General features: G+C 37.3%; 1 protein-coding gene and 1 long non-coding RNA gene across 3 annotated transcripts; both read left to right on the forward strand.

The window, feature by feature from the left end:
* Positions 1 to 3,699: 3,699 nt before the first annotated feature.
* LOC125345488 (ankyrin repeat domain-containing protein 26-like) lies at positions 3,700 to 12,468 on the forward strand. Of its 2 annotated transcripts, none has more exons than XM_048337624.1 (3): positions 3,700 to 4,062; positions 4,755 to 4,892; positions 12,134 to 12,468. In XM_048337624.1, the coding sequence occupies exons 1-3, from the start codon at positions 3,847 to 3,849 to the stop codon at positions 12,434 to 12,436; spliced, it is 657 nt and encodes a 218-aa protein (XP_048193581.1). In that variant the 5' UTR covers positions 3,700 to 3,846; the 3' UTR covers positions 12,437 to 12,468. The 2 variants fall into 2 exon arrangements, with proteins under 2 accessions (XP_048193581.1, XP_048193582.1); XM_048337625.1 differs by lacking the exon at positions 12,134 to 12,468 and adding an exon at positions 9,893 to 10,148.
* A 40-nt stretch (positions 12,469 to 12,508) lies between these two features.
* LOC125345489 lies at positions 12,509 to 15,738 on the forward strand. The gene is made up of 3 exons (XR_007209744.1): positions 12,509 to 12,791; positions 13,294 to 15,414; positions 15,640 to 15,738. It is a non-coding gene; the product is annotated as an uncharacterized LOC125345489 (long non-coding RNA).
* The last annotated feature ends 9,363 nt before the right edge of the window (positions 15,739 to 25,101 follow it).

Here is a 25,101-nt window from a genome sequence, read left to right on the forward strand (position 1 = left end):
GGGACCCCCTTCCTCCCACCTCAAACAAATGACTTAAGAAACCAACGATGCCACAGGAAAGCTGACCCTGGCCAGGAAATCAGAGGCTCCAACCAAAGACGACACAAGGTCACCCCAATAATGAAGAATTCTTTTGACCGATTATAACTTTTTAAATGTTTTCTCATTTTCCATCAGTTTTTAATTTTTTTTTTCCTCTCGGGAGAGGGAGATTTTGTTAGTCATCTATTGTTTCCTATCAAATTGCTACAAAATATGTGAGCCAAACACAACCCGTCATTACCTTGAGCTCTCAGTGGGCGAGACATCCCTGTGTACTTGTGGCTCGGTTGCTCGCACCCCTGTGTACTGGTGGCTTGGTTGCTCGCAGGGCTGCAATCCAGGTGTCGGCCAGGGCTGCCATTACCCCAAAGCTCCAGGAAGACTGGATCGCTTTCCACGTTCAGGTCACAGGGCCTTCAGCAGGATTGACTTCCCCACAGGCTGACGGGTAGAGAGGTTCATTGCTGGCTGCTGGCCAGAAGCTTCCCTCCATTTCTCCATGTGGGACCTTTTCTTTAGGCAGCCCATGGTACAGTACTGGCATTCTTCAGAGGGAGTGAAGCAGAGACCAAGAAAAAGCAATCCAGCCCGGTGGAAGCCAGTCTTTTGGGACTGTAAGCGTAGAGAGACTATTCTCTCATTTTTACCATATCCTGCTCCATCCAGGCAAGTCCCAGGGTCCAGTTCATGCCCTAGGAGGAAATCACACAGAAGTATAACTGCCAGGAGGCACAGCTTTTGGGGACTGAGACTATCTATCACAGAGACTATTTAAATAATAAAAAATAAAAATAAAAATCAAGGCAGTAGTATATTTACTACTTGGTCTGCTACCAGAGGCAATATTGGAAGATAGTCTCACAGCAATGAGCAAATTAGATATATTTTTTTCTTCTTTTTCTATTCTCTCTTTAAAAACAAACCTCTTGTAATTGTTTTCTATTTCTTCCCTAGATCCGTAGCCAACAGCGTTTCTTAGGCCTCCGCCCTCAGGAGGCACAGACGAAATCCAGGCTCCCATGAGCAGAAGCTCTGCCTCTCAGGCTCAGTACCCTCATTGGGTTTGGTATTATTCGCCTACATTTACATAACCTTTTAAGTTTTTTATTTCTTTTTTGTTTTTTTCTTACCCTTATTTTTTACTTTTTTACTCTCACTCTCTTTTTCATTTCTCTGGATTTATATCTCAGCCATCATCCCTCTGTCCCTTTCATTCCCTCCATTTCTCTACTCTTAATTGCTCCTCCCATTTTCCCTTATCCCTTTTGTAAGTGCTGGTTCTACACTCCTCCTTGCACCTTTATAGTCCATTGATCCCTAGTTCTTGATTGTCTCAAAGGGGTTCATTGAGTAATCCTTTCAGTTCAGATAGATCTAAAGGTAAGGACAGGTTAGTTCACTGGTTCCAACTATATATAATCCAACCCCTGAGTCACAATACTCCTTCCCTAACAAATAAATTCAGAGATAGGGGAATAGCTACCTAACATATTGATCCTCCAAGATCAGGGCAATTACAAGGTCCAGGGTTGATTTTTGTCTTAAAATTGTGTTCTGTGGTGGTAGTTGATCTGTTTTTATATTGAAGAAAGAGTGAATTTACCTATGACAGTGAAATTCTAAAGTCTGTACAACTACAAGACTCAGGTCTGGGCTAGTTCATGCCTTAAAATTGTGTTCTGTTGTATTATTGGATTTCCTTTCTTTCCCAAATGTGAAGAAGAAGCACAAGAAAATGGCAAGTCAGGGAATCTACTCCTGCTCAAAAGAAACAGGCCATAGAGTAGTCAATGAAAAGCCAAGAGGATTGTCCTCAAAATGCTCTACAAGCACGAGTGGTAAATTCAATTAATGAAAAATTGAAGGCATGCATGCACCCATACTTGATTGTCATGAGACTAACCAAAGATTAATAGAGCTAAATAAATAGGATGGAAGAAAGACAACCTCTTCAAAAACTGGTGCTGGAAAAATTGGTTAAACACCTGTAAAAAAAAAAAAAAAACTAAAGTTAAATCCTTATGTACCACCCTGCACCAGAATCAATTCCAAATGGATCAACGACCTCAAGGTAAATACCCTGAAAACATTGCAGGAAGGAATAAGAGAAACACTTGGGCTCCTTGGCACATGTTGAAACTTTCTTTTAAAGGCCCAGAAACATAACAAATCAAAGAAAGGTTGGACAAATGGGATTGCATTGAACTGTAAAGCTTCTGCATGGCAAAGGACATAGTTTGAAAGATAAATAGAAAGCACTCAGATAGGGAGATGATCTTCACTGGCCACACAACAGAGAAGGGCCTCACATCTAAAATATACATAGACCTCAAAACTTAAATTCCCCAAAAACAAACCCTCAAAGAAACAACTGCCCCCTTAATAAATGGGCTAAAGACTGAAAGACAGACTTTTCTGAACAGGAAATGAGAAAGGCCAAGAGGCATATGAAGAAATGCTCAACCTCACTGGCCATAAAACAAATGCAAATCAAAACAACACTGAGATTCCAGTCACCCCGGTAAGAATGGCCATTATCAAGAAAACTAATAACAGGGATGTGTCCAAAAGGGAACTCTACTACACTGTTGTTGGGAGTGTAAGCTTATTCCACCACTCTGGAAAGCAGTATGGCAGTTCATCAAAAGGTAAACCTAGAGCTCCCCTATGACCTAGCAACCCCACTTTGGAGCAGTGCTGTGGCTCAGGTGGTAGAGTCCTAGCCTTGAGCAAAAAAGGACAGTTCTCAGGCCCTACGTTCAAGCCTCAGGACTGGCAAAGAAAGAAAGAAAGAAAGAAAGAAAGAAAGAAAGAAAGAAAGAAAGAAAGAAAGAAAGAAAGAAAGAAAGAAAGAAAGAAAGAAAGAAAGAAAGAGAAAGAAAGAAAGAAAGAAAGAGAGAGAAAGAAAGAAAGAAAGAAAGAAAGAAAGAAAGAGAGAGAGAAAGAAAGAAGAAAGAAAGAAAGAAAGAAAGAAAGAAAGAAAGAAAGAAAGAAAGAAAGAAAGAAAGGAAAGAGAGAAAGAAAGAAAGAGAGGGAGGGAGGGAGGGAGGAAAAGAAAGAACGAAGAGAGAGAGAGAGAGAGAGAGAGAGAGAGAGAGAGAGAGAGAGAGAGAGAGAGAGAGAGAGAGAGACATTGTCCCATTCATAAGGAAATTGAAGCCTTGGGAAAAAACATACTAAGTGAAGTGAGCCAGACCCAAAGAAGTATAGATTGGATGGTTTCCCTCATTGGTAACCATTAGTATATATCTAGGATAGTCCTAAAAGATGATCATAATAGCCTGCTTAATAGCTATGTATATATGATCACATAAGATGATGCTAAGCAAAATGAAGTTCAAGGTACAGAATTCAGTGGTTTATCGTTGTTATTTTCAACATACAATGTGAAATTAGATCTTTTTCTCTTGTTTTTCTTTCCTATGGTTTTACCCCTGTTGTCACTGTATTTGATTTCGGCACCCTGGGTATTGTATATATGTTTACTGAACTAGGGAAGGGAAGGGGAACATCAAAATGGAGAGACAAAGGGGTAAAGGGTGAACAGATGCAACAACAATACTTGCAAGACAAGATGCTGTAAACCAACTGTACAACTCCGGTGGGGGGGGGGGGTAATGGGGTGGAGGGAAAGTGGGAGAAAACGAGAGCGGAGGTAACACGTTTGATAAGAAATGTACTCACTGCCTTGTGTTTGAAACTGTAACCTTGACAATTTTTTTAAAAAGCATAGGAATTTTATTAAGATAACAAATTAACAGATGAACAGTGAGATTATAAATTGAATTTTCATTCTCTACCAAAATGACTTTTAAGATAAGCACATTTAATTGCAGATTTGCCCTAAAGCAAGAAGAAGAAGAGAGAAGAAATATTGATGGGCTTTATGAAAAAATTAAAGAACAGTTAAGAGATAAAGAAGAGCAATATAACAATGTAGTTAAAATGAGACAAACACTTGGTGTCTCTGTTAGGACACTGAGTGAGGAACTGAAAACTGTAAAAAATGATTTGAGTCAGGTAATGAGTATTGGGTAAAACTTCATATTTCTCACTTTATTTCATCAATAGTCGTTTTCCTTTTGATTCAAGATATATCCTGTCATATGTTTCTTACTGGTGAAGATACAATCTGAGAAATGTTTAGTAATTTTATAACTCTGCAAACATCCCTCGTGTGCATTTACAAGCTTTAGACCTCTACCACCTAACAAGCCACATAACATATAGTATAGCCATAAAGCCATTACGTGTGAAGTTGCTGGTGACTGAAGCCCTGTTACGTGAGGTATAAATATATTGTTTAGATTTAAAAACAAATCCTCACCTCTACTTAAATATAAACTAGGAGAGTTATTCCTGAAATTCTTTATTGTAAATCTTGGCATCTAATAGATGATCATGATATATTTTATGAATGAGCACTGGACTCTAATCACTAGTAGTAATGTAACTTAGGCATCTTTATGTTAATAAACAAACTGCACATTTAAAAAGAAATAATGTATGATACAATCTCTGGTTTTATGAAGTTTCTGCTTTTGATCAATTTAAATGCCATTTTGCAGTTAACTTTTGATTAACGTGAGTGAAAAGTTCTCGTATTTTTGAGTTTTAGCTTTCAACTGTTTTCATAATGTTCTTCTCTTAAGTAATGCCTTGGCTACCCTAAATGATGTGATACTAAAACTTAATTAAATGTCTTTTTCTAGGCTTTACAGGAACGAAATGATACCCTGAGAAAGCTTTCTGAAGAACAAAGTGCCAGAATATTACAAGATGAAATTCTGGAAAATCATCTTTCCAAGCAAAAGGAAATGGAGATATCAAAAGCTAAAATGAGTTCTGAGGTAGTGTTTCTAAATCTGTGTGTATGCACTTCCGTATGCACATATTTCAAAATCCTGCTCAGTGCAGAATATGAGAATATGCCAGAACCATAAGAGAGTATGGTAGAATTGAAAACCCTATGTATGTGTAACACCAGTGTATGTGGAGACTATGCTGTTTCTGTCTCACTGGACAATGTTCTGAAGTCAACTTCCTTCGCCTCTAGCAGCCGAGTAGGGAACATATAGAATGACCTCGTACAATGCAAAGGGGCCTAGCATTTTTATAGGAATTTATAGTTTCATGATCAAATCGTCTTTGGTACTATAATACATGTTCTATTTGGGGCACCGATTTCCCTCATTTGTATGCTAGTAGGCTGGCTGGGTTATTTCTTCCAGTGCTAGGTAAGCATAAAATAACAGCTATCAGAGGTGATATTTTGTTTGCCATTTTCTCCTTTGAGAAAAGTCAGTGTGTGCTCCCAGTTATCCTGTCTTTCACGACAAAGAGCTTTGGAAAATAATGATAGGATGTATGATATAGATAGATAGATGATAGATAAATATAGATAGATAGATGCTTCAGTAAGCGTTCTGTCCCTGAGCTTTACCTTGCCCTGTGTTTTGTTTCATGGTTTCTTTTTTCAGTCTTCAATAGGGAAGACAGGTCCTCTTGAATGCTTTTCAGCTTCTTTATCCCTGATACATGTCCCTTGCCTATGGTCTACATACATTTATTTCTTGTATTTTGATAGAACATGAAGGAAAAATATTCTTTTTTTAAAATATATATGCTTTGAGTTATTTTTCAAATTATTTGATAAATTAGGCAGTTCCTTTTCATTTTAGACAAATTACAAAAGCATAGATATAGAACAAGAATAGTACTGATAACCCAAATAGAGAAATAAGAATAGTACCAAACTTTGGCAATGGTTTGTTTGTTTTTGTTTTTTTGCCAGTCCTGGGGCTTGAATGTATGGCCTGAACACTGTCCCTGGCTTCTTTTTGCTCAAGGCTAGCACTCTACCATTTGAGCCACAGCACCCTCTGCCTTTTTTTCTTTTTTTTTATGAAAAATTCTTTAATTTTTATTTAGACAGAATAAGGTCTGAAGACATAGAAAGGTGTACAGTAAAGTCAATGTTCTATCACTGAAACGGTTAGAAAATATTTTAGGTCAAATTTTAAATGAATGAGGTAAAATTTTAATCCAATCATATTTTCACATTTTTGAAACATTAAAGAAAACTTTCAAAGGAATTTGGGCTACAGAATAACAGCATAACATTTCTGTCTGTATTTTTATTAACAATGTTTTAGCCAAAGGAAATGCTTATTAAATTATTTGTAGAGAAAACTGTGCAGTTTCATATATATATATATATCACTTGTAATTATTTTTATGCAGAAACTAGAGAATAGATATCTTTTCCCCTGAAGTTTTGTGTTTGTTTTATATTACTTTTTATTCATTTGGGTTAAAATGTGAAGTACTACAAATTCTTTTTTTATAGATTCTTATAAAGAAAAAAAACTTAGCTGTCTGATTATATACCAAAAGCATATGTCCAAAATTTGATTCAGATTTCCCCAAAGTAAAACTTCTTTCTTTGCTTGATGTTTAACTTTCACAAAGAGAATTTCGATGCTAATCAATGATATAGAAGTAATATATTACTAAACAGTATTCTAACATCACAAAATGGTTCACGTGGGATAAACCAGTTTTATCTGACAGATGGAAAAAAAGCTGATAGCCAAGATTGGTTTTTATGCCTATGTAATAATTTTTAAGGTACTGTAAGAGAATAGGCATAGGATCATGTAACCACAGTGGAATAGATACTAAAAAAAATCTATTAATATCACAAACACTGGTTTAACCCCTTATGCCATCGAACTCTTATTTAAAGTTTCAATTTTAAGTAATTTTTATTCATCCTAATTTCAGAGTTTTGTAATATTATGTAGACACCTTTTTCACATTTTGCCACTAGATGATTTTAGGTTGATTACAATGCAGCAAAGCAATTAACATCAAATGTTGAAAGAAGTGAGCTTTGAAACTTAGGCTAAAATTCACATGGATAGTTATAGATTATGCTTTTGAAGAATACACTAGCAGTATATATATATATATATAATAGACACACACACCATCCACGTTGGGCTGACCCGCTTTCCCACACTGGACCACTGGGGGTAAACTGAGGACTGGTGGGGGAGAAGCTGCTGCGATGGCTTCCCGGGCCCTTGAGTAGACAGGACTCGTGGCTCCATAGGGCCTTGTCTCTCCTGAGGGGTTTGCTCCTCTGCGGTTCCCATCCCACGAGAGACGGTGGCCGGTTCAAGGTCTCCTTCAGGAAAGAGCCAGTGGCGAGGTGTTCTAGATTGGAGACTCCTCCTCTCGCACACTTACAGGCTGTCTGGGGGTGAGCTTCTGGAACTTCCACCGGTTTGACTCAGGGGAGGGGTTTATTCTGGCTATTTTCTGTATATGTGGTGCTGGGGAATCGAACCCAGGGCTTCCTGCGTGCGAGGCAAGCGCTCTACCACTAGGCCACATCCCCAGGCCTGCAGTGGGTTTGTAAGACCTCTTTGGAGGCAGTGTGGATAAACACAGCGCCTACCTGTTTGGCACACAGGGTAGCGTGGCTCGGTGTATTCAGAGTCATGTAAGTGTGCTTTTCAATGTCTTGAAGAACTGCAAGTTCCATGGAAGCCACCCCTGGACTCCACCGCCAGCATCCATTTCCTGGCCTAGAAAACACCAATTTATTCATTATTTCTAAAACTTCCGAATCCTGCAGAATTTGTTTGTTTTTTGTTGTTGTTGCCAGTCCTGGGGCTTGGACTCAGGGCCTGAGCACTGTCCCTGGCTTCTTTTTGCTCAAGGCTAGCACTCTGCCACTTGAGCCACAGCGCCACTTCCAGCTTTTTTCTATATATGTGGTGCTGAGGAATCGACTCCAGGGCTTCATGTATAGGAGGCGAGCACTTTACTACTAGGCCATATTCCCAGCCCATAATTTGTATTTTTAGTAATAATTAGTTATTTTTGACTGTCTTCTTTTCCTTAACATGGTGGGTTTTTTTTTTAATTTTTCATTTCATTTGTATAATGAATGAATCCTCTCTTCACTGTTTCTGGCATTGCAATGTTGCTCTAGTAGCACTCATAAGTGGATGGGTCATAGGTTAATTGTACTTCTGGGCTGTTATCAATAATGCTACGCTGAACATTCAGTTGTAAGATATGTGGCAAATACAACTTTATTTCCCTTCACCTGGAGTTTTATTCTCTGGTTTACTGAGACACATTTTCCTATCTCTGCCTTTACTCCTGCTAGCCTTTCTGCATTTTCAGTTTTTATTTATTTATAGCTGGTTCATAATTTACTTCTTCATTAACTAACTAAGCATTATCTAACTCCTCTGTCTCTCCCTCGCCTCCTCTTCTCAGCAGGTGTCTTGCATAAAAAGGCATAATTTCCTTTCAGATCATTTAGTTCTACCTATGTCAGTTAATCTTATCCAAGTATAATAAATTTACCCAAGGGGTAATTTTATATAATAACATTCACATCACCCTTTCCTTGAATAAATTGGGAGTGTTTTCATGGCAGCAGTTAGGATGTTCCATCACTCATAAGATATTAAAAGTTTATTTTTTGAGACACTGGCATGCTAAGGCTTTTTTAAATTCGAAAGATATCTTTAAACTTAAAGCTTTTAAAAGGACAGTTCCACTAAATGATAATTTCTTACTATGGAACTAATATATTTTTCTATCCTTCCTTATATAGATAGAACTGGGATGTGTGCCAAATTCTAGCCACTGAAAGCTCTCCATAAAGCTTTCCTAAAGCAGCCCACCGTGACCTCTTGCTGTGAATGGTTTGGGATTGACGTGGGAGCCTTGACTTCAAGTAGTCTGGTATTTTTCTTTTCAGATTGGAAAGCTTAATCATGCACAGTGAGAGCTGTATCAGTTTCCAACTTCCTAATCCAGGAGGTATCATTTGCCTTATGCACCAAGATGACGGACCACCATTGAATTCTAATATAAATAAGTTATAAGTTATTAGGAGCAGAGGAAATACTGTTGGGCAGAAGTGGAGAAAGTTCCATGAAAGTTAGGGGATATATTCTGGTTTTCTGTGGCCTCTCTTTCCTTATTAGTGGCAGAAAGAATGACTCAATGTTAAATTGTAGAGAATAACCCTTCCAGTCTTATGCTACCTGTAGAAAAGTTCAAATATTATAAGAGCACAATTATTATTATTATTATTATTCCACAATAACCCTAAGGCTAGTAGAACCCTGCTCACATTGGACTGTTTAATTTTATCTCCCAATACTTTGGTGAGGGAGTTAATGCAATTATTTCCACTTAACAATGACAAAACTAAAACATAACAAAGTTAACTTGCTCAACCTCACTGCTGGGTCAAGAATTCAGACCTGACATGCAGGCCATTTTGAACAAACTGCCTGTCATACTTTTCTATAACACGTCTATTTGTCACTTAAAGCACTGTGTTATTAACATCTGCAATATAGCTGTGATCATTTATCTTCTTGAGGTTTGCAAATCATCCTTGATGAGATGATGCTAGGAATATAAAATATAAATTCTTACTATATGGGACTGTCACTTTCCCTCCTTTCATCAATATTGTAAATATGAGTGTCTGAAAAAACATAATTTTAAATGAAAATATGCTGCAGTCCCATAGCCATAATATGTATATACATATACATATACATATATATGTATCATGATCAATATGCATTTATTTAAAGTGTTAGTTTATACTATGTGTTACTTTAAAATTCTCAAGCCATTAAACTTCTAATATGTCAATTAACCTGTGGTAATGTAACACAAAATTCCCATACTTAATAATATAAATGACTCAGGTAATGAGTATTTCAATTAAAATTTTAGCAGAAAAAAATCAGAAGCTGCCTACTTTTTCCAATTATTACTAAAATATTTTTCTTTGTTTTAGTTGCAAGAATTACGGGATCTACACAAAAGTGCTGAACAACATGCAGAGATGATGCAAAAACGCATGCAAAAGTATAAATACCTTGGACATTTACAAATCAAATAACCAATGTAGCAGGATAATTACAACAGTTAGGATAACAATACATGTATAAAGGCTGGGGACATATACACCTTGAAGTATGAATTTAGGGCTGGGAGTATATTTCAGGTGTACAGTCCATGGATTCAATCCAGCCCTGGAAAAGCAAGAACGAAAGGAATCAAGAACGACAAATAGGGCTGGGGATATAGCCTAGTGGCAAGAGTGCCTGCCTCGGATACACGAGGCCCTAGGTTCGATTCCCCAGCACCACATATACAGAAAACGGCCAGAAGCGGCGCTGTGGCTCAAGTGGCAGAGTGCTAGCCTTGAGCGGGAAGAAGACAGGGACAGTGCTCAGGCCCTGAGTCCAAGGCCCAGGACTGGCCAAAAAAAAAAAAAAAAGAACGACAAATAGCTTGGATTTTATACTGTAAAGTTGTATATCGTCCACAAAGCCTAGGTAGAATTTGATGCATTTATCAAGTCATATACTTAACAAATGTTTATGAATCCCAGTAATTTCCCTTCTATTTCATTTCTCTTTATTTTAAAAATATTTTATTATCTTTAAGTCGTTGTACAGAGTTGTCATTCGACAAAGCACTTTATGAATTCCATGTGTCTTGATCAATGTCAGCCTTCTCAACATTCTCACTCATCCCTCCCCACCCACTTTTCCACTCACTTTAATTTTGTAGCATATACATTGAAGTTTTGACTGCATTTACATGCGTTGTTTTAGAAATTATTTGACATTTTAAAGGTTTCTATGAGAATAATCATATCAAAATATACATTTTTAGGCTTGAACTTAAAATTCTCACATTAAAACATACAGCAAAAGAAAGAGCAGAGCAAATTGAACAGCTGAAGAAAGTTTGTGCAAACGAAAATTTGGTAAGTCTTTCCATATTAATTGCTCCTATACTGAAAGGGAAGTTTTCTCACTCCAGTATTAGCATATAGAAATCTTTTACACTGTAAAATTTCACTGATAAAATAGTTATTGTGCTCATGCTGATACTAGTTGCTGGTCGGGTGGCAGCTCCTCTCTATGGGACAGTTTACTGAATTCATAAAGTTAATGACTCAACAATAAACAAACAAACCAACCAGGCACCGGTGGTTATGCCTATAATCCTACCTAGGCGGGAGGCTGAGATCTGAGGGTCACTGGTTGAACAAAAGCAGGGTAGGAAAGTCCATGAGACTCAGACCTCCTATGAACTCCCAAGAATGCCGCACGTGGGGCTGTGGCTCAAGTGACTGACCGCATCCAGGCTCTGAGTTCAGGCACACACACAATAACTAACCAGTTCTGACAGTCTAAAGCCCAGGCTTATATACAATACTTTAACCCATTGTTCTATAGAAGGCACTGTGGGTTTTTTTTTTAATCTTTTGACTATTTTGAATAATGCCAAATAATGGTCTGCGTGTTGATTTATAATGTTGGGTTCCTGCGAATGGTAATACTTTAAAACTTATAATAAATTCAATGATTTTCCTTAGAATTCTGATTTTTTTCTTGTAGTTCAAGTGAATTTTAAGAGTAAATTATCTGTGATTTTCTTAACAAGAATAGCAAGTAAGCTATTCATTACGAAGGAATCTTTTGTCAAATAAATGATTTTCTCTTAGAATAAAATAAAATTGACCGTATTATTCTGTAGAAATTTAATGAGATCAAATGATTTGTGACAAACATGATGACCTTCAAGACTAATCATAATTTTTGTAACTCCTGACAATTTTACTTTGAATAATTATTCAGACCACAGTGTGGTCTATTATACATTAAACTTTATTGTAATAGAATTTGTGTCAAAGTGTGCGATGGTCTTATTAGACAATTCTCAATCTAAAAGTTGTTTTTTGTTTGTTTGTTTATCATAGGGCTTAAAGTCAGGCCCTGAGTACTGTCCCTGAACTTTTCCCTCAAGGCTAATGCTCTACCACTTTGAGCCACAGCACCATTTCTGGTTTTCTGGTAGTTAATTGGAGATAAGCGTCTCACAGACTTTCCTTCCCAGGCTGGCTTTGAACTGCGATCCTCAGATCTCAGCCTTCTGAGTAGCTAGGATAACAGGTTGTGAGCTCCCAGTGCCCAACTTGAAAACACTTTATTACCAAAGTATACTTTTTTTATTCACACAGAATAGTGGTCTTGTAGAAAAAATGGAAGTTGAGTCTTCAAAATATGGACATTTACATCAAGAAAATGAACTTCTCCGGCATGAGTTGCTGTCTATGACCAATGTCCAAAAGAAATGTGGCACACTTGAGAAGGATAAAAAGAAGTTAGAAGAAGAAATTGTAAAGCTCAAGAGTCACATGGCAAAGAATATGTTAGAGCTTAGTCAAATGGAACAATACAAGCAGATGATTGAAGATGGAACGAAACAGGAGTTAGAGGAGAAACTGACAGAAGTCAATCTGTTTTTGCAGGTTAATTTATAATATACTTAACATTTTTAGTCAATTTATGCTTTAGGTATGAGTGTTATAGGTACTTCATCTAGTCCCCTCATTTGTTTTGCAGATGTCTAAAAAGAATATCTTTCCACATAAATATTTCCGTTTCCACAATTATAATTATATTGATCTTGCATAATAATTTTTCCATTGAGCATTATTTTAGCACTAGTTGGCGTAAAATGAGCTACTTGGAGGAATATAAAAATGGTGATGTTGAAGCAATACAACATTTTGAATATTGCTCTTAAATGACATTGCTTAATTTTCAAAATTTAAATTGATTTTATACTTTATCAGATGACATGGGTAGTAACATCAGAAGGATTTAGATCTAGGGGTGTAGCTCACTGGTAGAATATATTCTTAAGACATATGAGTACTTCAGTTTGTTTTGAAACATATCTAAAGAAAAGAATAGTTTAAATATTTTGTAATTCAGGTTTAATGCAGTTTATAATAATAAGTACTTTAACTGTTGCATCTATTTTCAAATATTTGAAATCACTCAAACATTCATTTGAAAATAAAAAGAGAAATACAAGCCGGGTGCCAGTGGCTCACGCCTGTAATCCTAGCTACTCAAGAGGCTGAGATCTGAGGATCCCGGTTCAAAGCCAGCCCAGGCAAGAAAGTCCAGGAGACCATGAAACTCTTATCTCCAATTATCCACCAGAAAACCAGAAGTGGTTCAAGTAGGGCACTATCCTTCAGCTGAAGAGCTCAGGGACAGCACCCAGGCCCAGAGTTCAAGCCCCAAGACGAGAGAGAGAGAGAGAGAGAGAGAGAGAGAGAGAGAGAGAGAGAGAGAGAGAGAGAGAGAGAGAGAGAGAAATGCACAGTTGTTTGGGTTATAATTGTTTAAAATACATCTTTTTTGCTTTGTTGCAGAAACAAGCAGCATGTCAGGAGAAGATAGAACAGTTAAATGCCTCATCGAAAAAACACACAGAAGACAGAATTAATGAACTGGAAACTGAACTCTCTGAAATGAGATGTCAAGTAGATTCTAGTAAAATAGAAAGAGAACACTATAAGCAACTCTATCTAAAAGAAATCAAAATTAGAAAATCATTGTCAAATAAACTAAGCAAGTAAGTCAGAGTCAAATCATTCCACATAAACTAATTAATTTGTCTCTAACACATATTTTCAATGAAACAGTTTCAGGAGATTAATGGTACCTAATAGCTAACTAGAAAATATAGTTTTGTAACACAGTGTTAATAAATGAACATGCCTTTAATGTTTCATCTGACATAGTTGCATTCCCCCCCCTTTTTTTCTTTCTGCATAGCTTTTTTTTCCCCACTCAGTGTTTTAAGATGCATTTAAGATGGTCTATTAACATGTCGCCTAAAGTATTTTGAAGCTCTTATTTCTTAAGACTACTATATTGTTATCAAATTTCTGGTCAGAATTCTCTAAAACAAAATTTGTAACAAGTTCAACTATCTTTTAGAAGAATGCAATTTAAATCCAAAAGTCAAATACTATTATTCTTCCTTTGGGCAATCTGTCAATTGGTAAATTAGCTTTCTTTCAGTATAGTCTTTGCTCTTACCACTAGAGGGCACCTGAGAACCAGTGGTTTTATTATACAATACATAAAAGATAGCTTGTGATGTAGGAAATGATTAACACAGGTATGAGAGTACAATTTGCATAAAGTAAGAAATAATTTCTCAGTGTGAGGAGATATAGAAGACAAAAATGGTTTCCATGTCTGATACTCTGGTAACTATGGTAATTGCCTAAGGAGATGCCTTTGTTGGTTTTAAACAATTCTACAATCTCATAGTCACTAGCTGTTGCTACTCTGAATTATTTGCTTAATGGTGCCCACATAATTTATTGGTTGGTACAGATGTTATGTTTTTTAATTTTGCCCTTAACAGGCTTACTAAAATATTTCTTGCTTATTTCAGTCTTGTGTTTAAAGTGTATCTAAATAAAGGGGCACAATGTGAGGTTTCAATATATTTATCCATAGAAAATGATTATTACAGTTAAGCAAGTTAACATATCTATTATCTCACAGGTAGCCTATAAATGTAAGTATTTCTAATTGCACCTAACATATTAGAAGAGATACATTCTGACAAATTTTAATTGTTAAGACACTGCTTAATGGGAGGTTTAATTTACTGTTAACAGCAATTTCTTAAAATATATAAGTCATTTAAGACTCCTATAGGAACAATGACATACCAGTTATTTTCCTTTTTCAATGTTTTCACAGAACTAATGAGAAGCTAGTAGAGGCCAAGACCAAACTCCTCCTAGAGAAACAGCACTACAGATTTTCCCAACCTAGCGCTGAACACACAGGACTTGTTCTAGAGTCCACTGTTGTTGGAAGTGCTAATAATGCATTTTTAATGCCAAGAACTTTTCCCAGACATTTCCCAGAAAACTTAACAGTTCCAGACCTCAAGTCCACAGCCTCCAGTGGAGATGGTGCAGCACCACAAGACCTGGTTTAGTTTCTGTTTCTCTAGGGTTTCAGATTTCTGATATCATTCTTGGTGAATTACTGAATCATCTAGTTGACTTATACATGTTAAAGAAAGGTCATAATAATAGGTTTTAATAAAATACAATTATTAAAACTTCATACAGCTTTCATTTCAAGAAATACTCATTTTTTAATTTGATTCAGCAACTGTAACCTAAATAATACACATTACTTCTTTAAAAGCTCTGAGCATAAGTACTTTTAACTGAAGAATCAGCTTAAGACACTCTGGTTTAACTTCTGAATGAATTTGGTTTGATTTGAATGCCACAGAACTTTGACATTTTCATGCACAATCCTATTTTCCACCCTGATCATAAACAAATGATTAATATCCAAGCATGCAACCTGAAATGGATGTTTGAAAATTAAAAGAATCTGAAATTGATATGTTTTATAAATTAAACTTGTAACAATAAAAGTATTTCTGTTTTAAATATTAAAAGTTTGTGACTTTCCGGGGCTGGGGATATGGCCTAGTGGCAAGTGCTTGCCTCGTATACATGAGGCCCTGGGTTCAATCCCCCAGCACCACATATATAGAAAATGGCCAGAAGTGGCGCTGTGGCTCAAGTGGCAGAGTGCTAGCCTTGAGCAAAAAAAAGAAGCCAGGGACAGTGCTCAGGCCCTAAGTCCAAGGCCCAGGACTGGCAAAAAAAAAAAAAAAAAGTTTGTGACTTTCTAAAGTAAAAATACAGAGTTCATTGCTAATTTACTTATATAATCTTTATTTCAAGTTTCATAAAACATAGTTTATTGCTACCCTAATCACTATGTGATAAATTAGTTAAATAATATACTTGTACCAATTCTTTTTGTAATTTATGTGCATTAATTCTTAGCACTCCTCCAACTTTACATAGTGGCAGCCAACAGTTTTTAAAATAGTTAAATTAAGAAATCTTGCATTTAAAAAATGAACTTCACTTACAGCCATCTCTTGCTTGCCTTTGAGCGATGTATAACCAAACATGATAGATATATCATGCACACTTAAATAACAAACACTAAAAACCAGAATCAATTCTAATCTTCCTATCCAAAATGTTGTGTAAAATTATACGCCATCCTTATATTTCCTGAAGATTAATAAGAAGCTTCAAACACAACCGTGTGATTTTAATCATACAGCAAGAATTCATTTGTGGAGATTTTTAAATGGTCCTAATGATGACAAACCATACCGACTTTCGAATTAGTAAGAAAACTTGTTCAAAGATGTTTTACAAACTTTTGTATTTTATCCAAGTCAAAAGCTAGCAAATAGTTGACAAATATTTTAAAGCTGGTACAAAATATTTTAACAAATATGTTAGTTTGCACTGTGCATCATTGTTAAGAAAATATCTACTTCAACCTGTATATATTTCCTTATTGCTATATAAATTTTTAAATATTCTTTAAGAAATTTTAAAAATGGATTTAGATTCAACATATGACTTTATATATATATATATATGATGCACCATTTATTGCTTTCATGGAGTTGTTATGAACTTTTCTTTTTCTTTAGTGCTACTGAGGGTTAAATTCAAGTCCTTGCCAAAGCTTGGCAAGAACTTTTTCACCTGAGCCAGGCCCCTGTTCTTTTGCTTTTAGTTTCTTTTTTTTTTTCTTCAGATATTTACATGTGCTGACTGTCACATTTGGCTCTATGTTGTGGTCTTCCTGTGTACATTTCCCAAGTAGCTGGGATTACAAGCATGCAAGAATCACCATGTCTAGCTCCATGATCTTAATACAGACAAAAGTACGTGGCTCTCTATTAAATGAGGCTTCAAACTTATCCTCTGTCTTGTCGTTAGGTCCCAATAAAGTTATTGTTAGAAGCTGTTTTAGATGGAGCTGCAATCAAACAGCTTTAAAAAGGCCTCAAACTAAATGATTGTTTAATACACAATCCTAAGACCCTACCTAGCTGAGCTTTACATCGTTTTGTTAGCTCAGTTTTGTATTTTTCTGAAAAGTGAGGGAATCCTGGTTTGTTTCAGAGTCACTATAAAGGGCCACTCTATACAAGAAGAGAAAGAACACCCTCCTTTGCTAAACCTGATGCAAATATAAAATGTTTTCTTTAGTTCCTACTAGTAAAATTCAGATAATATATCATTTTACAAGGAAATGACAAACAAGTGTGTAAATCCGCACACATTGCAAAAGTAGATGTTGGAGAAAAATTTTTCCCTAAATTTGTATGATCCCCCCTCCCACAAGAATTCTCACATTGCCTATTGTATATAATTCAAAAATTTTTAAATGAAGTGTCTTCTATATTTGCTAGGAATGTATTGCTCCTGGTAAAATAAATGTTAAAACAAGAGATAGTGACATATACTGTACAATAATGAGAGAAAATAACAGGTCTGGGGATGAATCATTGGAAGTTTCAATTAAATAATTTTAAGTGCTCCAAGGAAACAGTAAAGCTTCCTTTGTCTTGCAAACTATTTTCAACAATCAAGAATCTTCTTGGTGTCCACGCGTGCAGCATTTCCAGACTCTACTTCCTTTTATATGGAGATGTGTAGCATCTGTCCGGCTGATATTTCGTATTCAGATTGAATGAAGATGTGCTACGGAAGGAGAAATTGATAGGCTAGATGCTACACATCCACAAGGATCACTTTTGACTACAATGTGTCACCTCTCTTAGAGGAGCATGCGCACGTGAGCCAGAGCACATTTTGTTTATTAGCATTGCTTGGAAAAGATGATCTTCCACTGTAGACATTGAATCCCCCATTGCCTTGCTGGCAGGGGCTCGGTAGCAAGACTTGGGTAGCTCACCTACAGGCCAGAGCATTGCCTTGAGAAGCCAAGGGCGAAGAGGGAGGCCTGGGAGCAGAAGAGACAGGCCAGGAGGGCGTCGGCTGAGGGAATGGGTGCCAAGCGTGCTTGAGCTCCTGACCCTTCACCTGCCGACAGCCATCTTCCGTTCAAGGGAACAAGGTCTGCGGGACAGCTGCCACTTGACAGGCAGGCCCGGCCACGTGCACCTGTGCCTCTTGACTGGCGTGGAGATGGGATGAACTCACTTATAAAGCAGCCAGCGGTAAAATACTTCAGATACAGCCGGGAAAACTCATTCTGAAGACACTTCTGATGAGGCAAGGTATCTCAAAAGTGTAACCAACTCTTATAAGCCAACAAAAAGTGAAAAACTGGTAAGTAAAAGGGCAAGAGGAGTTGAAAAGACCATGAAAGGATTATCAGAGGGCAACAAGCACAGGAGAAGATAGTCCACACTACTAGCAGTGGAAGAAATACCGCTGATCAGAGCTGCGAAAATTAAACAACAGTTTATATTAGGGAAGAAAACGTGGCATTCGAATTCTCATGCGCTATTGAGGTAAATGGAAAGCACTCTGTAATACTTTATCCACCTGGCTCTTCTTGTGTTGTATGCGCACACAGGCCATTGCCCTTGCCTGGCACACACTCTACCCCTTGGACCAGGTCACCATTTTTCTGTCATTGTTTATTGACTAGCCAGCACCCTTTTCCTAGCACTGCACTGAAATCCTGCTCATGCTTTTCACATAGCTGGCATAGCAGCCCAGTGCCACACACCAGTTTTTTCTTCTGGGTGAAATGAGGTCTTGTGAAATCGTCTGTCGTGGCTGATTCACTTTCAACTAAATGGCTGGATTAAAGATATAAGCCCTGGTGCCCACCAATTTGGCAATCTTTGGGAGGATAGGTTAAACTGGAAGGAAGAGTCTTGTGTGGTGACAGATTGGTTAATTTATCTCGTTAAATGTTTTAATGAACTTGACAAAACTAATCAAATGGCACACTTTGTATTTGTGTGGTATTTCATACATCACTAATAACTCAGCTACACTACCTAAAAACAATACACGGTTGCAAAATAACAACTCTAAGAAGTAGCTGGCTCGGAGAGGTTCGTTCAGGACCAAGATAGAGGAATAAGATACTTAGCCCTAGAGCCAAGGAGAAGAGATAGCCATACACAAGAATGAGTAAATCTGAATTTTTAATGCATAAATATACTTGCAAAGTAGATAACAGTTCCAGGAGGAAGGTAACACAGTTGCCACAGTAGTTCAGGTAGAAACGATGGCAAGCTCACTTGTGCTTCTAAGGAGCGGAGCCTGGCACCAAGGACTCCGATGGAATCCCGAGTGGAGGGCTGCGCCGCCAACGTTACATTTGAGAAGCTGGCCCCTCAGGAATTCCTAGAATTATTTACTCAGCAGCCATGTGCTAAGGTGCTGTGACACGCACTGGAATGACAGAATGAAGATGACAGTCAGTTCCTCATCAATTATACCCTATAACCCCCTATAACATGTTTAAAGGCAACGGACACACAGACACACACATTCTGCTAGGTCTCACCCAGGCAAGTGTGAACACACAAAAAGGGGCCTTTGCACCAGCGCAGTGCTGGTGTTTAAGCTTCTGTGGTGGAGCTGATGTGTATGTTAACTGAGGAATAAGGAGAAAGTACCCCACAGAACAGAGAAACAGTGCGGACCAACATCTAACGTGAGGAAGAACACCTGTCAATGACAAGTAATCCAAGTCGGCTAAGTTAGAGCACATGGACGGAGATGTGAGATAAAGCTAAATAACTTGAAAATAATCACCTTGATGTGAGACACTTAGTCCATGTTAAGGGTTTTTTAAATTTTTCTGAGGGAATAGGATATACTAGTGATACAGTAAATGACCAATTTAAAATGATATTTGTCAAGGGAGCATTTTGAACTGTACCTGCTTAACTACATAGTGCTAGATGACCTGGGGTTTTTGTCATCATCTTAGCAGAGACAATGATAACTTGCATTCTATGAATCGCCTCAGAGCGTAAGGGGACAGTCGCACAGAATGACAAGCGAGTAAACACTGTACCAGTAAGAAAAGGGGCAGAATCTGAGAACTGATACTATATGTTCAAGTGAAAATTACATTTAGAAATGTCTACATTCTTCATCGTTATTTCTTTTATATATATATATATCAAAATATTTCAAGTAGAATCAACCATCTGCTATTTATACTTTATTTCATAGGTCAATCTACTATTGACACATAAAAGTTGACAATATACCTTCTACTGTTCACTCAGATTTGCCAACTTCCTCTGGCTCCAAAAGAAATCAAATATATTTAATAGTTTTAAGTTTAAAAAGATACAAGATACATTATCATTTAGATGATAGATCGCTTAGAAAATGTGGCCTCAAGAAACACTTGAGAAATGATTAAATCTAAATTGAATATTACTTCAAAAAGTATTTTAATTTTTATGAAGAAAAATGTTATTTTAATATAATAGACATACAATGTTTATCAATTAAACATTATTTCAGTGAGGTGTTGTATCTTATTAACAAAGTTTAATAATTTAACAGATATATTAAATCCATTACATTATGATTTCTAGCATAACTCTGATGCTTATAAAATTCTCATCAGTTTTAATAGATTTTTCCTAAAATGACTTTCCATTCTCTACCTTCAGAAAGTTAAAAATTTGAGCACAATTCGATGGTATATGATTGTAATTATAACTATTTGGCACACAGAGGACAGAAGATTATGATCCAAAGCTAACATACAAGTATAAAACCCTATCAAAACCAAATTGAAGGGCTGGGAATATGGCCTAGTGGCAAGAGTGCTTGCCTCATATACATGAAGACCTGGGTTTAATTCCCCAGCACCACATATATAGACAATGGCCAGAAGTGGCGCTGTGGCTCAAGTGGCAGAGTGCTAGGCTTGAGCAAAAAGAAGCCAGGGACAGTGCTGAGTCCAAAGGCCTAGGACCTGGGGGGAGGGGGGGAAGGGCTGAGAGATTTGAATAGGGCATTTATTTGCCACTGGGCACTAAGGTCCAATGTATTGATGCTGCGTAGTGGATTGATATGGAGAGTTTGTGCTCTGTCCGTGGCTGACATTTCAAATTCTCTAAAAAGATCATTGATTTTGAAATCCAAAACCTATATTTATTCTGAGAAACGCCATGTTCTTTTTCCAAAATTCAATCATTCCTCTATAAATCACCCCTCTATACTATTAAGGAATGCACAACATTAAAGCTTCAAAAATGCTTGAAGGGATGTTTGTGGCAGCAATTTCCAGAATTCCTTTCTACTCAGAAGCCAGAAATGGAAAGGTTCTTGACTCAAACCCAGAGAAGGAAAATTAGTGAAACACTATCTCAATCAACAAGCTGGACATCACTGTAGTACAAACACATGCCTCCCCCCGCCAGTGTAAGAAAGAGATTCACATCGTAAGGATAGCTCTCAGAAAAACGTCAGAGTTCTACTTACAAATAATGCAAACAAAAAAGCAGTGAATGCCTGAAGTAAGAGAGACCCATCCCATGACTGCAAAAAATAATATATATATATATATGGAAATTTGAGTTAAATAAAAACTGCAGTTCCTTGATTTCTTTCAGAACACCTCTTCACTGTGTCTAATGAACTGCAACTCCTAAGATCTCACAGCTGGTTTTTTTTTTTTTTTTTTTTTTTTTATCCCATGGTAAGAAAGATGCTCTATCTTGATGGTCCAGCTTACTTCTACTTGCTAATAGCCCTGTAGAAACCTTCTGGAGTGCTGTAAAATAAATGATATTTGTGCTCAGCCTTCTTTGAAGGCCTATGCTTCTTTAAGTGTCATCTGATTTGCAAATCTTTTCTCTATGATCCTAGAAAAGAGAAAATTCACCCCCATACATTTCTTATACTTTCCTCTAGGGGAATTTAATTAGAAATTATAATAATGTTACTTTTTTCACATAAAGGACAAAAATCACTGATGGGATCAGAAGCAAGACTTAACAGATATTAAAGCTACATAGAGTACAAAGCATATAATATTTTAACAGTAGTATAATAGATATAATCTATAAACTCAAGAACATATTAGTATCAATATTTTGGATGATCTTAGGATTTCAAGTCAGGGGTTTATGTTTCTCTTTTTATTGTGATTGTAGAATTGATACACAGTGGGGCTACAGTTACATGAAGGAAATGAGCAAGGAATGTAACTCTTTTGGAACCAGGTCTCCCCTTCCCTCACTTTCTTCGGGTTTTTCCCTCCCATTCCCACCGCACAGTGTCTAGTGAGTGTCACTGTTGATTTGTTCAACCTTGTTCCCCCTTTTCTGTGCTCTCCCTTACCCTCCAAATACAAACTAACAAACAAGATTACAGGAAAAGGAAACAAACACAACAACAATGGCAACTAAAGATGTGTCCTGTTTCCTTTTCTTGGAGTTGATTTATAGAAAATTATTGAGCCTTGACCAAACACTACTAGGCTATGCACTTTTGGCCTCACTGTGTGAGTGTCTGGAGTCTTATATAAATTATCAAGCCCAAATATGTGGGCATATATATACATATATAAACACATATACATGTACACACACAATTATATACACACATAATCATTCAGTGTGCAAGCTCTTGACCACTTCAGCCACTCCACTAGCACCCTGAAGATTTTTTTCTTATGAGAGCACCATTAGGAAATGTCAAGCATAATTTAAGATAATGCTTACATAACTGACTTAATTTAGATCCATGGGAATATTGAATGACTTCAAAGACTGTCATTCATGATGGATTCTTTTTCTCTGTTGGTTTTGACTTGGTTAGATTATCATCCTGTTGTGCTTCTTTCTGCTTGATTCTTTTCTTCCGTTTTCATTTGGTGTCTCAGTATTTAGCTGTGCTTAGTCTCACACCGATAACCTTCATTCCCCAGGGCTGTGTTTGCAGGCGTCTGCATATGCACAATGGGCATCTTTATTTTTCTTGTTATTTGTGTTAATGCTGGTTTATTATCTCAGGGCCTGGGTGCTGTCCCTTAAGTCTTTATTGCTCACAGCTATTGCTGTTCCCCTTGAGCCAAAGTTCCACTTTTGGTACTACTCAGACCTCCAGGGAAGAATTACAGGCATGAGACACTAACACGCAACAGGTACTTCCCTTTGTATAAAAGTTTATCTTAGTTTTAGAAATTTTAACACCTTTTGATATTTCTAAACATTATTAACTATTATGTTGGTTCCTTATCTACTTGATAGCCTCAGAAGTTAAACACAAATGAAACAATATCATTATGTATTTAGCTTTTCTAAAATATATTACACCATTTAAGTCTAATTATACTGATAGGCTATTGCATCCGTAAAATAATATCAGCAAGTATTTAAATCTCTACATTTAATTGTAGCTGTCCCATGATTGTATAGCAGGTCCGTCTGTAACGGTCATAGAGTCCCCATCCTTTTAGACACTACAGCTAGTTGGAAAGAGCTTTCTTGTCATATTTTCTGTCCATCTTAGGAAACAATATCCTTAAAGCCAAATGTATCTATACTCCGGAGAGTAATTCATTCTTGAAAAATATATCTAATGTGAGGCCTAAGTCAATTCTATTTAACCTATTCTACGTACTTAGTTTCCATTTATTTTTCACAACCCTAGAATTCAAATTATATCAAAACAAAACATGCATTATTTGATTTTTTTACTCTCAGGTTTCTTTCACAGCTTAATATTGATGACTCATTTTCGTTATTCTGGACATTAAGCCAAATTTTCTCATCACACTTATTTTATTAGTGAAGCAAGATGAAAGCAAAAAATAAGATAATAATATAGAAACATTAGATTAATACATGGTACCCCAAACCATCCACCTATTGTCACTAAAATGGTTGAAATTGTAAAATGATCTCTGGGGTATAAAGATTAAATGTATTTTGAATTCTTAATATTTTAACGAAGCATTACGTAGTGGGATCATGAAGGAGAGTCCTATGTAGACAGATACAGAACTCATGATGTAATAAGTAAATAATGTTATCTTACCACCAGTTTGCTTAGCTACAAATGACCCATCTTGGCAGGCTCTGATAGCTCCTGCCTGCAGTCCTGTCACTAGGGAGTCTGACACTGAGATCCTGTTTCAAAGCCTGACGTGAAATTCATTCTCAACTAAGAGCAGTGGTGTGTGCTCCTCCTTCCAGCTGATTCTGTCTGTAGCTGAGAGGAGTGTGTTTCCAGTGCAGCCCAGGAAACAGAACGTCCATCAGAGTCTCTATCACTGATATGGGACAGGCTATGGTGCCACAACCCATGCAGAGAGGAAGGTGCCTCCCTCCCCCTCTCCTCTGCTGGGACTGGGCCCTCTCCTCTCTCTCTGGGGTGTGCGGTTCTCCTGGTTTCCCCTCACCCCCCACCAAAGGCACGTGAGTGCCAGGGCAGTTGACAAGTGTCATCCTCCCCACCCACCCCACTGCTTGCTCACTCCTGGGTGCACCATTGCTGGGGAAACCCTCCTGTGGCCCTGAGTTCAAGGCCCAGGACTGGTAAAGCAAAGGAACCCCTTCCCAGCTGGGTTTTGTAGAGAACCCACAGTAGTAGTCCAAGTCACATCTTGATATCTGTTAGTTTTGTTTGCTTTTAAACATTGCGTATCACTATGAAAATGAAGTGTGTCAAATTAATGGATTGTATTTTTTCTTCTCTGATCACGTCGTCATAAGTTGGGTGGAGAGCGATGGCTCACACCTGTGATTCCAGCACTGGGCACACGGCCCTGGGGACCCTTCAAGTTCTAGGGCGGTCCACGCTGTGCAACAGCTTCCAGGCCAGCCTGGTACACAGGAGCCCTTGGCTCAAAGCTCAATTCATCTCATTCAGATTCATGATCAGTGGATTTCATTTGGCAAGTGTGTACACTATACATTTATTTATGTCACTAAAGTAAACTTGGTGTCCTTGAAACAAGATAATATGTTTGGTCATAGGGATCATCTATTTTCTTGCCTAAGTATATAATTCTATTTTTCTACATATTTTCAATGTTGTGTTGATGAAATTAAACCAACAATGTTACTTTGATTTTAATTTGTATCACTTTTGGAGTGATCATGTATACAGCTCTCTCTCTCTCTCTCTCTCTCTCTCTCTCTCTCTCTCTCTCTCTCTCTCTCTCTCTCTCTCTCCCTCCCTCCCTCCCTCCCTCCTTCCCTCCCTTCCTCTCCTGGGTCAGGGCTTACATTCCAGGCCTGGAAGCTGTCCTTGAGCTCTTTTGCCAGGGCTCTGCCACCTTGACCCGTAGCTCCACT

Source organism: Perognathus longimembris, unplaced genomic scaffold, assembly GCF_023159225.1.
Source record: "Perognathus longimembris pacificus isolate PPM17 unplaced genomic scaffold, ASM2315922v1 HiC_scaffold_5679, whole genome shotgun sequence".
NCBI classification, from domain to species: domain Eukaryota; kingdom Metazoa; phylum Chordata; class Mammalia; order Rodentia; family Heteromyidae; genus Perognathus; species Perognathus longimembris.

Coding starts and splice junctions, on each gene's coding strand:
- LOC125345488 (XM_048337624.1), top strand. CDS start 3,847: ATGACTTTTAAGATAAGCACATTTAATTGCAGATTTGCCCTAAAGCAA. Junction 4,063..4,754: donor TAAAAAATGATTTGAGTCAG/GTAATGAGTATT, acceptor GTCTTTTTCTAG/GCTTTACAGGAACGAAATGA. Junction 4,893..12,133: donor AAGCTAAAATGAGTTCTGAG/GTAGTGTTTCTA, acceptor TTATTCACACAG/AATAGTGGTCTTGTAGAAAA.